Source organism: Triticum aestivum, chromosome 1D (genome assembly GCF_018294505.1).
Source record: "Triticum aestivum cultivar Chinese Spring chromosome 1D, IWGSC CS RefSeq v2.1, whole genome shotgun sequence".
Lineage (NCBI taxonomy): Eukaryota > Viridiplantae > Streptophyta > Magnoliopsida > Poales > Poaceae > Triticum > Triticum aestivum.
In genome coordinates this window covers 395,437,163-395,452,620 of record NC_057796.1, presented here as the reverse complement: position 1 = coordinate 395,452,620, position 15,458 = coordinate 395,437,163, and the positions used below count along the sequence as shown (strand labels likewise).

Sequence of the window (15,458 nt, the reverse complement as noted above, 5' to 3'; positions counted from 1 at the left end):
CGGTGTAATATGGTAGAGGGGGGCACCGCACACGGCTGAGAGATCAATGATCAATTGTTGTCTCTATGGGGTGCCCCCCTGCCCCCGTATATAAAGGAGCAAGGGGGGAGGCGGCCGGCCTAGGAGGAGGGCGCGCCAAGGGGGGAGTCCTACTCCCACCGGGAGTAGGACTCCTCCTTTCCTTGTTGGAGTAGGAAAAGGGAAGGGAGAAGGAGAAAGAAGGAAGGGGGCGCCCCCCCTCCCTAGTCCAATTCGGACTAGTCCATGGGGAGGGGTGCGGCCACCCTTTGGGGCCTTTCTCTCCTTTCCCGTATGGCCCATTAAGGCCCAATACGAATTCCCGTAACTCTCCGGTACTCCGAAAAATACCCGAATCACTCGGAACCTTTTCGATGTCCGAATATAGTCGTCCAATATATCGATCTTTACGTCTCAACCATTTCGAGACTCCTCGTCAAGTCCCTGATCTCATCCGGGACTCCGAACTCCTTCGGTACATCAAAACACATAAACTCATAATATAACCGTCATCTAACTTTAAGCGTGCGGACTCTACGGGTTCGAGAACTATGTAGACATGACCGAGACACGTCTCCGGTCAATAACCAATAGCGGAACCTGGATGCTCATATTGGCTCCCACATATTCTACGAAGATCTTTATCGGTCAGACCGCATAACAACATACGTTGTTCCCTTTGTCATCGGTATGTTACTTGCCCGAGATTCGATCGTCGGTATCTTAATACCTAGTTCAATCTCGTTACCGGCAAGTCTCTTTACTCGTTCCGTAATACATCATCCCGCAACTAACTCATTAGTTACAATGCTTGCAAGGCTTATAGTGATGTGCATTACTGAGTGGGCTCAAAGATACCTCTCCGACAATCGGAGTGACAAACCCTAATCTCGAAATACGCCAACCCAACAAGTACCTTTGGAAGCACCTGTAGAGCACCTTTATAATCACCCAGTTACGTTGTGACGTTTGGTAGCACACAAAGTGTTCCTCCGGTAAACGGGAGTTGCATAATCTCATAGTCATAGGAACATGTATAAGTCATGAAGAAAGCAATAGCAACATACTAAACGATCGAGTGCTAAGCTAACGGAATGGGTCAAGTCAATCACATCATTCTCCTAATGATGTGATCCTGTTAAGCAAATGACAACTCATGTCTATGGCTAGGAAACATAACCATCTTTGATCAGCGAGCTAGTCAAGTAGAGGCATACTAGTGACACTCTGTTTGTCTATGTATTCACACATGTATCAAGTTTCTAGTTAATACAATTCTAGCATGAATAATAAACATTTATCATGATATAAGGAAATAAATAATAACTTTATTATTGCCTCTAGGGCATATTTCCTTCAAAAATTACGGTGCAACGACATAAAAAAAACTACTAGATAGTGCAACTACAGCCTATTCCCAGTCATCATCATCGCCATTCTCGCTGGTCTGGTCCGAGGTATCGAGCCACATGTCCTCCCAACGGTCATCATCAGACGAAAAGATCGTCTGCCCAGCATTTCAAACGATTTCGCACTGCGATAACGCCAGGGCCTTCCGCCGATGCCTGTCCAACCGCTCCGCGCGGCGCCTTGCCCAGAAGGCTTCCTCGTTGGCGACGTCCTCCGGGTGGCGCCGGCGCCACTCCGCCATGGCCCGCTCGTCCTCCTCGGCGACGAGGAGGCGGCGCTGCCGCCGAGCATGCCCCGCACGGTCCTGGTCCGTGATAAGACGAGGTGGAGGGGCGACGTCCTGCGCCTGCTGGCGCGTGTGGACATCCTGGAACTTCATCTGCTGGCGCGGCGTGTCCAGGCGCCACGCCGCCGTGTCGTAGGCGCGTGCGGCCTCGTGCGAGGTCTCGAACATACCGAGGCCGAGCCGGACGTCACCGGACTGAATCTCGGCGGAGTACCAGCCGTTGGGGCGCTGGCGGACGCCGCGGTAGCCCGACGCTCCTCGACGGCGCGGCGGCATGGTTGCGCGTCGGTGGAGGGGCGCTGGAGCTGCGAGGAGAGGAAGCGGTGGAGGCGCTGGAGCGGTGAAGAAGCTACGAGGCACGCGTGGTAGTGTGGATAGGCGCGTGGCGAGCACCGCAATTTATAGGCGCGCCGGAAGCGGCGCCAAAAGTAGCGCGCGAGCTGCCGCCCTTTCCCGCGCGCTTGTTTCCAGCCACCGTTGGAGCGCGCGAAACCGTCCAGCGCGCTCTAAAAACCAAGTTTACCGCGCGCACGCCTTTTGGCGCGGCTGTTGGAGATGCTCTAAACTCTTGTCATATATGGAAGCGATTGATTTTTCCACTTACCCACTTACCCAAAGGGTTCTTCAGCGAGTCGGTTACTTTTGATTCTTTCACTTACCCAAAGGGGTTCTTCAGCGACTCGGCTACTTTTGATTCTTTCACTTACCCAAAGGGGTTCTTCAGCGACTCGGCGCGGAAAAACGGTTTTACGGGCCACGACGGGCATAGGCCCCGCATAGCGGGTGTCGTTCACGGAAATACGGTTTTGCGGGCCGCCACGGGCGTAGGCCTCGCATAGCGGGTGTTGCCGTTTTACGGGTCTGCTCAGCCGGCGCCCGCGGCGGCCCGCAAATAAGATATGGCACATATTTAGAATCACAATACAATATAAGATAAAATGTCGATATTACAATACAAATAATTATTGAAATCACGAAAGGAAACTAAATAATTCAATACAAAACTTGTCCGGGTACAAATCACACATGTATTAAATAAAATTAATGCAAAAATGGAATGTGTTACTACCCAGTCCTTTGCTGTGCTCAATGAGATCCTCTTGAAGCCGAAAGTGGGTGTTTACATTTTATCTCCTGGTAGGTCTGAAGAAATGCTCTAATGCGGTTAGGGTCTCTAGCTGGTTTGACATGCTTACCCACATTGTCGTAAAAGAACTCCAAGTTCATGCCACTCTCATTTTTTAGAATCATATTGTGAAGAATAACACAGCATGTCATGATGTTTATCTCTTGTCCCAAAAACGAGCAGGACCACGAACAATGGCAAACCTAGATTGCAAAACCCCGAATGTTCTTTCAATATCTTTTCGGGCTGCCTCTTGTACCCTTGCAAAAAACATTGTTTCCTAGTTTTAGGGTTTTTGATGCTCTTGACAAATGTGCACCGAGGAGGGTAGATACCATCTGCAAAATAATACCCCTTTGTATATTCATGTACATTGATAGTATAGTTGCAAGCAGGAGCATCACCACTAGCAACCCTAGCAAACAAATGAGACCGTTGCAACACATTGATATCACTGAGAGTACCCAGCATACCAAAAAAGCAGTGCCAAATCCACAAATCCTCGGATGTTGCGCCCTCTAGCACAATTGTTGCATCACGGGACTTGCCACAATACATTCCATGCCATGCCTTCGGGCATTTTTTCCAAGTCCAATGCATACTCTTCTCTCATTTGGTGCCATCAACTTTTTTGTGTCTTCCTCGTTGGGTGTCCGAAGATATTCAGGACCAAAGACACGGATGATCACTTTGGCAAACCTACGCACCGACTCAATTGTAGTGTCTTCACCAATGCGAAGATACTCATAGGCATAGTCAGCCGGAATACCGTGTGCAATTACCCGCATAGCTGCCGAGATTTTTTGATATGGACTAAATCCCTTCAATCCCGCGGCATTTCTTCTTTGAGTAAAATGTCGACAATTGGCCTCACAAGCTTGCACTATTTTTACAAAGAGGGAGCGGCGCATTCGGTGCCTTCTCCGAAAGAGGTGCGGCGGATATGTTGGATTGTCCGCGAAGTAGTTTTGCATCAACATCTCCTTCCCGGGATGGTGATTTCGAGGAATGCAAAGACGGCCAACGGTCGATCCTCGCCGCCTCTTTCGGTTATCATCTTCATCCTCCTTCACCGCAATGGCCATCACATCTGCTGTCGATGGTTCTCAAGCAGCATCTCAACATCCGAGTCGTCTGAATCGTTGAGCAAAAACTTCTCGCAAGGGCTCAATTCCATCTAAATCCAAAAATATGAATGCCGCATAAACCAACTATGCATAGCGCAACCCAAAGAACAAGAAAAATACTCACCGGCGGCTACGGGGCAGTGCCTCTACGGCGGCGACTAGGGGCGGCGACGGCGACCAGGGACGGTGACGGCGACTAGGGGCGGCTCGGCTCAGCGGATCCGGGAAGCCGGTGAGTGGCTATGTGGAATAGGGTGAGGGGCGCCCCTGCGATGAGATTCCGTCCGCGGATTTGGCCGGAATCGCCGACGGCGGACGGGTGGAACCAATGGCGGGCGGCTGCGGAAGGGGTGGGGAACGAGTGCGGGTTGAAATGTCCCTCCCGCCAACCGCTGATCTGGGATACAGGGCACCGTCGGGTCGAGGAGGGAACCTGCGTTTTCGCAGGTTCGAGATGGATTTTACCGCGTCCCTTAGAAAAATTTACGGGTCCGACGCGTTTGGGGGGTCTGATCGGGCTGCATTTTTTGCGCAGACCAGTATTTTGGCGGTTATTTTGCGGGTCGGGGCATTATACGGGGTCTGCTAGAGATGCTCTAAGAACATCGCATTGAAAACCCGGTGATTCACATTCTTGTGTGGCATAATGAAGGTCAAGGAATTATTTTTCCAATTTGCCACTTTTTTTATTGGGAACGGTTCTCAGGTTCAATTTTGGGAGGGCACCTGGCTGGGTCCACCTCACTTAAGGTGCAATACCTTGGCTTGTATAGGACCGTTCGTCACAATCAAACAAGTTTTGAAACGAGAAAACTCTGATATTTTTTCCGTAAGGGACCTTTTAGGACTTCGCTTAGCAGCATGGAATAAATACTTCTTCGTATGAAAGCCATTCAACTGTTAGGTGAACCAGATAAGTTTCGATGGAATTTGCATCAAAACGGCAGGTTTTCAGACAAATCCTTGTACAGTTCGTTGTGATGCTCCGGTTGATAACAAGAAATTGTGGAAGCTTAAAATTTCTTTAGATTTTTCTCTCATTTCCAAATAGAGGAGTCATCTTAACTAGAGATAACCTGGCACGGCGTAATTGGCAGGGTAGCAAGACATGTGTCTTTTGTCAACACGACGTGTCCATTAAACACTTATTTTTTTAGTGTAAGTTCGCTCGTGTAGTTCGGGTCATAGTTCAAATAGTTTCACATCTATACCCTCATGTAGTGCACCTAACATGTTCGACAATTGGTTGCGGGTATTGATAAACTAGTTTCTACATATATTCTTGTGGGGGCACCTGCCTTATGCTGGGCATTGTGGCTTACCATGAATGATGTGGGTTTTAACAATAAATGTGTTTCATCTCCTGTGCAAGTTATTCACGCATGTACGTGATGGCTCCGTACTTGGTCTATCCTGTAGAGACAGGAGGAGAGAGACCTTTTATAATGGCGTTTCACGGCTAGAGCATATGGTGAGGAGGTTTTCTCCCTCCATGGATGGCGGTGTAATCTCCGGATAGGAAGTTAGGAACTGTTGCACCCTAGGCTGGATTGGATTACTTTTTACTGTAAAATGATATTTATTTGTGGGTCTGTGGACTTATTGGGTGTGTGCATCTTGCTATCCAGAGGTCGGGCATTCTTTTGATGCGGTTGTATCACCTCGATATATCAATTCAATGAAACATCCTTTATCGAAGAAAAAAATATCAAACTAGAGTAGTAGATTCAAGAATCAAGATCTTCTGAGAGCATCTACAGCCGGACCTCTCAAAGCCGCCTCACGTTGTTTGGACCCAGACGGACGCCTTAAACGGGTCTCAAACGCCCGGACTGACCAACACCCCTCATATCCAGCCAAAATATGGGGCGGATAATGGGTGGCCCGAGCACGCCCGGGCGCGTCCGCATGACAAGCCCGGCCCACCAACGACCCCACAGATGTCCCCACAAAAAAAACCATCGGTCTCGTTGATCTGAAACCCTAGCTCACTCACTCTCCTCTCTCGCTCCGTCCTCTCCTCTGCCCTCACCGATTCAGATCTAATCCGGCGCAATGTCGAGCTCCGGCAGCCGCTCCGACGAGATCCGGAGTATGAGCTTGCCCTCCGCATCGCCTTGGAGCGGTCCAAGGTGGAGACCGGGGGCAGCTCCGGATCTGCAGCCTCGTCGCAGTCGCAGCTTCCCCGTCAGTGCATCTCGGACGCCGGCGGTGGCCCCTCCCAGCCCATGGGCAGCTCCGACAGGCGGCTAGCGCAATCGGCGCCTCCCCTATGTCGTCCCCTCGCCCCGCCCGCTGCTGCTTCCCCACGCCATCCCCTCGCCCTGTCGGCTGCTGCTCCCCCTCATGGGCAGCGGTGGGTGCTGGTGCCCGCTCGCCGGCCCGGACGCGCACGCCGGAGTCGGAGGCGCGCGCCGCCCGCCGCGAGAGTCAGCGGCCAAAGGAGGGGGAGGCTGTGGAGAGCTCTGTTCGCCGTCGACGTGGGTTACCGGCGGAGCCCGACGAGGACGAGCGGCTCCTCGCGTGGGTCTACCGCCGGTCGCTTACGACGGCGGAGACGGACGCTCGTCGGCTTCGCCGGAAGAACGCCAAGGCTCTTCGGCTTGCCATCGAGGAGTCCGAGCGGGAGGCGTTGAAGAAGGCGAAGGAGGCGGCTCGGCTGGCCAAGCTCAGGCGCCAGCAGGACCGGGCCGTCCAGCGCCTCAAGGGCCTCGTCATCGTCGACTCCTCCGGCGACGACCACCACGGCTCCTCCTCCGACGAATCAGACGATCCTTCACCAGCCGACGACGGGTACAGCTACGCCGGCGACCAGAAGGGGAAAGGGCCGGGCCGGAAGTGGTGAAGTTGATTTTAGTTCCAAGTTTTATATGTAATACAAAGTTGTCCGTCGTTTGTGTGAACTTTGTTGGATCTTTTGGTGAACTATTGTGCTATTTCTATGTCCGGAGTTGATCGACGTTGCATGATATAGTATGGATATAGGGGTTCGAATATGAGAAACACGGATGTGGATAACGAGATTTGAGGAGTGCTCGGTCACTGTCCGCGGACACGTCCAGACGCGTTCGCGGGCCTTTGAGGGTCCGGATTTGCTCCGGCTGTACATGCTCTGAACTCGTTCCGTCCCGCCTTGGAGGATGAGCTTGCATTGGATCAAGATCAAACCTAGGCAAAAGTTTACAGGCCCCTGCTAACCTCAAAATCAAACCTAGCCAAAATTTTACTGGCCCGTGGTACTACCTCGAAATACAGAAATCGTTTTATGTCACCACATCACGATGACGCCAAGATCGATTCCTGACTGCATGTACCCTCACTCTTGATGGTGTCAGCGACCCGGTCGCGACCGTTGCCGTTGGAACGTCGAAAAGAGCTTCTTCAGCAACCCCTCGTCGCCGCCGTCGCCGGTCCTTCTACTCGTACGATTAACCTGCAGCAGCAAATCTATCAGACTCTGCTTGCCTCCGACAATAGACAGCAACTCCATCTTGCTGACTGAAAACATCCATGCAGTGCAGTTCATGAATAACAACAGGCTACGTAGGTATACCTTCAACTTGCTGACCAGCTGTACTGCAGCCGGCCACGCCCTGGCCGCCTTGCCATCCTCCTTGCCGCCGTCGTCATCTCCTCCTCGTGTCCTTGACCTCGTAGACGGCCGGCCGGTGCTGCTCTGGCAGGGCAGCACGAGCCTGAGCACCCTCTTCCAGCTCCAGTCGCCTCCCAGCCCCAGGCATCTCTGCCTCACCTGCGGCTGGCTCTCCGCGCGCTCCAGCCGCCGCCGTTCCACCAGCCTACGGTCGTCGCCCGCCGCGGGCGGGTGGCCGGCAAGACGCACCGCACCGCCCGACAGGGACTCGATCAGTCCGGCTATGTAAATAAAACGGGGATCCGACGCAGGCGGCGGGTGGACCGGGTAACGCCCCGCACCGACCTGCGATGAGAGATTCTACAAGGTCAGACCGTGTCAGCTGACAAAGATGGACACCGTACCGTACGCACTCACCGCTTCGACGTCGCGACGTGGGTGGAGGGGCTCCTCCGGGCGCACCGAGGCCCTCATCTGCCGCGAGTACTCCAGCAGCTCGGCCCGGCGGTCGTACGACCTGCGGTTCTCCGGTCCCCGCCGTCGCGCCTCGTCGCTTCCGTGGTGAAGGTGGTGGTGGTGGTGGTGGTGAACATCGTGGTGGTGGTGGTGATGAACATGCCGCGACGAGCCCGCCGACGCGCCGCCGCCGTCTTTCCTCCTCGGCCTCGCCACGTAGAAAGTCACGAGCACGGCCCTCCCCGACTGCTGCTGCTGCTGCCTCTTCTTGCTATGCCTTCCAGACTTCATCGCGGACGGATCGAGAGATTCTACCGGATCGAATCGATCGTTGCTGTGTACGCACGGACAAATATATGCCGCTTCTCTGGCGGGCTCTGAAAAGTTCTTGCGCGGGTTGAAGACTTGGTACGCATACGGCGTTATTCTGCCGGAGGATTCAAAGACCGTGCGTGCGTGTGCGAGGACGGGCGGCTGCATCGATCCGGCCACCGGCCATCTCTTGTGATAACGAACCGGTGTCTGATTGGTGTCGAGCGAAACTGCGCTTGCTCAAACTGCCAAAAGGCACCACCGATCCAAAGGTAGCTATCCGTAGCACCAAACCCCACTCCACTACTATGTTTCGGTCGCGTCTGGACACATTTGGTCATTAAAATATGTGTGATGGCATCATCTCGTATTGTGATCTCCACCCCTCTGGGACAGCGGGAATGTGATGGCTCCATGCGTCTTGGATTTGGCTCTCATTTCAATTACCAACCTTATCCACTATCTTTTGCTCACATTTGCTAATTCTCACGTCCCTGAAAAATTCAAAAGGGAAAGTCGATTTCTGCGTTGGCGTCAAGGCCAAAGACAACCTCACCACGATGAGCGCCGCGAAGTGCAGGGACAATGGCGAGGCCTCGGACGAAAACGATCCGAAGCCGGGGCGAAGCGCCGGGGACGTCCGAGACAAATGGGAATTGGAGGTTGGCATAGGCCTCTCCCACATATACAACTACAATGCACGAATATCGTTCTACTATCATAGCCAATTGCCTAGGGGCAGTTCTGCAACACTTATCGCCACTACTCCACATTACCACCTCCACATTGAAAAGTGCCATGATAATTCTTTGCCCTTGGGGATTATAACTCCTCATCGCAAGTCATCTGAATGAAATGTAATAGGGTGAGCTCATGCGGCTCAAGCTCTGCTGATGTTCCGTTCGCGAGCATCCTCCCGCCACTAACTCCTCTGAGTTATCGTAGGTGGAGGACGAGCTCGTGGACGGCAGATCCACGATCGGCCGTTGAAGCACTGCAAGGTGACATCTCCATCATGGGAGCTGACGAGGATTGTGGCGTGGATTCTCGCCATCTTTTATTGCGGTATTGACCTAGGGGATGTGTTGGGGTTCCTAATCACATACCTTGCGCGATGGAAGAGCAATGGTGGATGGCGATGGCGCAATAGGGGCGGCATTGTCGTTACTGGGTGTGCAGGTAATGTCCTTCACGCATGTTGTTGGGGTATGGAGAATGGCGCGTGTGCGTCCCCCCCCCCCCCCCACCCACCCACCCACGCATACACCCACCTAAAAAGGGAGTTGTGACCGTTCGTGATTTATTTCATTATACTAGGTTAAAACCCCAAAACGGCCTTTGTTGGACTAAATGTTTCTAAAAGTTGTTTAGAGGTTCCCCTATATAGGGATTCTGAGTAAATAAAACGCGATGAATCATATTGTGTGAGAGCTATATCTTGCTTATAGTGAGATTAGGGAGCTCTTGCTTGAAGGTTTTTATTTTCTAGCGTAGATACTCGGGCGGCCCGGTCGCTATTTTTTCATGTTTTGTTCGCTTGCATGCTTGGGGGATGACGCTCGCTCGATGTAAGTTCCTTTCTTTTCTTGTGTTTGTTTATTGGTTGGAATGGTGTGGTTTTATCGGGTTTCTTTCTTTCTTTTTTTGTGATTTTCTCTACTGTTTTTTCTACTTCCAAAGGTTGTTTCTTTATTTCTATGTTTTTCTTTGTTTCTTTCTTGGTTTTTATCGTTTTCATTGTTTTCATTCACTTGCATTGGCTTTCTTCGGTTTTTCTTTGCTCTCTTTGTTTCTTTTTAGTTTCCTTGGTTTTCTTTGTTATTATTTATCCCCTTGTCGGTTTTACTGTTTCACTCTTTTGCAATACTTTCCTTGGGGGGTTTTTCTTTTATTATTATTATTATTGTGATTGGGGCGTTCTTTGTATATGTGACGGTTTTCATCATTTTTTTGCTTTCTCTTATCATCTGGGATAGAAACTTCTTTTCTACATTTTGAACATTTTCTTAGCATTTGATTAATATATTTCGAATACATGAAATAGTTTTTGTATACAACTGAAACATTTATTTGTACACATTGAATTTTTTTAAATATTTCATTAGTTTATTGTCAAATATATGGTTTCAATATTTACTTTTTTATATATACATTGTACATTTTCTATATACATAAGTAACACTTTTTGACACATGTTTAAAATAAAATAAAATATATGCTTAACATTTTATCATATATTTTCCTATTTTTCGTAGACATTGTACATTTTTTACACATTTGAAACATTATTTTTATACATGGTTAAGATTTTTCAAATACATGATTATAATTTTGATAAAATATATGCTTTTGATGTCTATCATATACATTGTACATTTTTCGTATACATCAAGAACATTTTACACATGTTTAAAACAATTTAAATACATGCTTATCAGTTTTTTCATATATATGTTTTGATATCTACACTTTTCATACACGTTATACATTATTCATATACATAAAAATATTTATCTAACAGGTTTAACACTTTCATACAGATTAATGTTTTTTCAAATACATGTTTTGATGTCTACTTTTTTCATACACATTATACATTTTTTGTGTACATCTGAAACATTATTTTTATACACGTTTAATATTTTTCAAATACATGTTTTGATGTCTATTCTTGTTCATACACATTGTACATTTAGTTGTATACACATTTGAGACATTATTTTTATTCATTTTTTACATTTTCTAAATACATGATTAACAATTTTTTTTAAATACATGTTTTTGGTGTCTACTTTTTACATACATATTGTAATTTTTTGCATAAATCCGAATCATTATTTTTATACATATTTAATAATTTTGAGTATATGATTTTTAAATACATGTTGAACATTTTTTAATGCATGATGAACATATTTTAATAAACGACTGAACATGCTTTTAGAAACAAGCTCAATAGTTTTATATAACTTTTAAATATTAAAATAAGTAACTATATGCTTAACATAAAAATAAGGAAGGAAAGGCACCTGCGCCGGCAAATTGGGTCCCGCACCGCCATGGTCAAAGGTGGCCGCTCCAGCTACTGTGACCAGTGTATGTGCTTGGGACAATGAACAATGCAAGCTAGTGAAGTAGTTGTGGCCTACCTAGCCCATGTACAAGGTGCTGCGCAGGCGAGCGTTCCTTCCAACTCGCTATAAGCGACAAATAGACGCCCCCAGCATTTTGCGTGTGTGAGTTGATTGAAACGTGGAGCCTTCGCGACACTATTGGGACGGCCCCATGCGGACGTGGCGTTATTTTTTTCCGTGCTTTCTTTCTTCAGATATTTTTTCCTTTGTTTCATTTTCTACTTTTCCTTCGCCCTTTTTCGTTTATTATTTGTTTTTGTGAGCGTCCATTTTTATTTTCTGTTATCTTTCGAAAAGTTCATGAATATTATTAAAGTCCTTGAATGTTTATTAAAATTCTTGAGCATTTTTAACTTCGTGGGATTTTCTAAAAATTTGTGGGTACGTTTTAAATTCACAATTTTTAAATATAAAATAATTTTGAATTCCAGAAAATTTTAAGAAATGTGTGGATATTTTTAAAATTTGTAGACATTTAAAATTTTCGACACATGTTTTAAAAGTCATGAGTACTTCCTCTTTAAACTAATATAAGACTTTTTTAATCATTACTTTAGTGATCTAAAATGTCTTATATTAATTTACAGAGCAGGTATTTTTTTAAATATGCAATCTATTTTAAATTTTGGTGAACAACTAATAGAAAATGTTGTTTTTAAAATCTATGAATTCTTTTCATGATATATTTTTTAAATATTGTATTTTCTTTTTTATTTGTGACGTTTGCATTTTTTATCCGTGAAAATGAAAGGAATCATAAAAATAATAGTTTTCTCATCTGAGTAAATGAGCCGCACACATTTTATTGGGCGTGGGATCTGACCTCTCATAGATCACAGAGAAAGGGATTCTCAAAAAAAAAAGATCACATAGAAAGGGCGCCGGCTGCAAGCAAGTGAAGTGAAGTTAATAATCATCGGCCCACGGTTTCTTGCAAGAGATTATGGTTTGTGGGAAATGTTATGGCTCCAGAAGATAATTTGACGCTATAGTTTGACTCCAGGCTAACATTGGCCGCTGATAGTCAGACACCTGCTTAGACACGGTTCAATACAAGGGGCATAACTTAAACTTCTGAAGGTATACAGAAAAACACTGACATGTCGGTTTGGGGATTTCTTATGGCGTGGTCATATTGGTACCGGTTATGGGGAAGACGAAGACTATTATCAAGGCTAAATGCACTAGAGTCCTCATCCAAGACTCTGGTGTTCCACTTGCTGTATGACAGCAATCTAAAGTTCTGAACTGATGTTATGTGTACACCTTGAAAAGTATGGTTGCACTACTTGTGATTGCGGTTCTCTAAATCAAGTAAATACAACACCAAGAACTTGATACTTCCATTTCCTCCGCCTGTGAAATTTCAGTCATCTTGTTGCCCACACATGATAGTGATTGTTTTCCTTTTCTCCACCAATATATATGTATTACAAAATTATAGGGTCCTTTTGTTGTGTAGTACTCCCTCCGGCCTTTTTTAGTCCGCATATATGTTTTGTCCAAAGTCAAAGTATCTCAACTTTGACCAAACTTATAGAAAAAGGTATTAACATTTACAATCAACATTGTTAGATTCATTATGAAATGTAGTTTCATAGTATATATATTTGGTATTGTAAATATTGGTATTTTTTCATATAAATTTGGTCAAACTTTGCAAAGTTTGACTTGACACAAATCTAATATGCATAGTAAGAAGGAGCGGAGGGAGTACTTCAACTTGTGTGTATCTTGCGTTCAGTGTTTATTGTGTCATCATCTTGTATCAACTATCAAGTATTCAGTTTCATAATAGGTGTTCCTGAAATTTTTCATGTGGGAAGGTGTCCACGGCTCCACGCCTGTAGGTACCAAAGGAAGAGTGTATTGAGATACTGTAATGTGTCGATGGAATTTTTGTCTATCAAAATGACAATGGTCGTATTCGTTTATTTTGCAAGGAACAGACTTCCTCAGTCACTAATTCACTGTGGATGTCAATCTCAACTTGGATAAACTTGCTGCATTGAACTGTTCTTGACAGAGCATTATTCCTTCATTGAACTTGATAGTGCATTGCTGTAAAATGTCTTCCAAGGGCAGAATATTATTCCTTCATCTGAACTGTTCTTGAGAAATGAAGATTATCTACAAGAAACTTGACCCAATGCAATGCACCACTACTATTCTCATTTTTCATTGCTCGCTGGCGTTCACTTCCGTAGGATTCTGGGATTCACGGGTCACTTCTGTAAGCTACTCCCAAGCGTGGACGAGTAGTTAATATAAACTGAAGGATTAAGTTGTTGCTGCCACTGCCAAAATGTATGGTGCATCACAGCATCAGATGAAGTATTACTGCAGTAACAAAAAAAACAGCAGACATAGAGCAAGTGACACTTCTGAATAACAAGAATCGCATGATGATTTGCACAGAGCAAGTGGCATGGCAAATCAATCTAGAAATCGATGTATGAAATGCAGGCTAATCCAATCTGAATTACACATTGTTGCAACATATAAGGATCATAAATTCCCCTAAAAAAAGGATCATAAATGGTGCCTGGTACAAATGCATAAGATCAAATAGCAGAAACGGAGCAAATGATGTTCCTAATTCGGCCATACACAATTGTTCGGAGAGCAAGTACGATCCGTCAGGGTCTCCCGGTAAAAGAATGGCAAGACAATCCAACTCCCAAGCGCACGCAATTTTGCATCACAGATTAAAGAACAATTTCACATAAACAGAGATGCAGCAGAACAAAATCAGAGACACAGTATCTCACTGAGACAAGTTTGATTTCCAGCAACACATGCGAATCACTTTGTTCCACGATTCAGTTCGAACTACAGAGCAAATAGAGAACTAAAAAGTCGCGGTTTCATCAAACTTTTGGGATCTGCAGGAGGAGGAGGCGGCGGGGGGGGGGGGGGGGGGGGGGGGGGGGGGGGGGAGGAAGAGCCTAGCCGCCGAAGCCGTAGAGGGTGCGACCCTGGCGCTTGAGCGCGTAGACGACGTCCATGGCGGTGACGGTCTTGCGGCGGGCGTGCTCGGTGTAGGTGACGGCGTCGCGGATGACGTTCTCGAGGAAGATCTTGAGCACGCCGCGGGTCTCCTCGTAGATGAGCCCCGAGATGCGCTTCACGCCGCCCCTCCTCGCCAGGCGCCGGATGGCCGGCTTGGTGATGCCCTGGATGTTGTCGCGCAGCACCTTCCTGTGGCGCTTGGCGCCGCCCTTGCCGAGCCCCTTGCCTCCCTTGCCGCGGCCGGACATGGCTGACGATCTCTCCTTGGTTCGAGCTGCGAGCGGATGGGGGTCGAGGAGCGGTGGGGAATTGTGTTGTGGTTTGCCGGAGGTGGGGAGGGGATTTTAACGGGGGCGACAGATGGGAGGAGGGGAAGGAGGCGTGTTTGTGCCGTCAGATGCAGATGCAGCGCACGGCTGAGATCGCGATCCGCGGGAGGGATGCCGCGGATCGATGACCTGGCGGGAGGCACCGATTGCTGGAGCGGCGGGCTGGGTCAGAGGTGTGGCCGCCGGCTCCAAAGTTTTGGGTTGTTGGCGCGATGTTTTCGTGCTGGTGTAGTCTGCGACGTCTCTTTTACCAGAATATATTGTTTTTCTATAAGCAAAGGTTTTTCAGTAGGCAGTGGCGCCAACTAGGAATAAAGTTTTCTTGACTCGGCAACCTAGTTCTAGGGACAAAAGAAAGTCTGAAGAAAATGAAAAGTAAATTGGCAATGCAAATTTTATGGACCTGGATATCTTGGGAACGTCAGATTTGTAGCCCCCTCAGAACAAACTAATCGTTCCCCATAATGGATCCAGGATTTGAAGTTACCAAGGGCGGACTTTTAAAGAAAACAAAAAATCAAAGCCACGATACAATTAAATAAGACAATCAAGAAAAATAATTGGCCAAGAGTATGCATGCAGGCAAGACGGTCAACACTATAAATTTATCAAAGTAGTTTACGTCTCAAGAACTAGGAAAAATGTAACGCAAAAAA

General features: G+C 47.2%; 1 protein-coding gene across 1 annotated transcript; it reads right to left on the bottom strand.

Annotated features, from left to right (window-relative positions):
- Nucleotides 1-14,212: 14,212 nt before the first annotated feature.
- On the bottom strand, nt 14,213-14,796 carry LOC123182332 (histone H4). Its single transcript, XM_044594853.1, has one exon. The coding sequence runs from the start codon at nt 14,719-14,721 to the stop codon at nt 14,410-14,412; it is 312 nt and encodes a 103-aa protein (XP_044450788.1). The 5' UTR covers nt 14,722-14,796; the 3' UTR covers nt 14,213-14,409.
- Nucleotides 14,797-15,458: the final 662 nt, after the last annotated feature.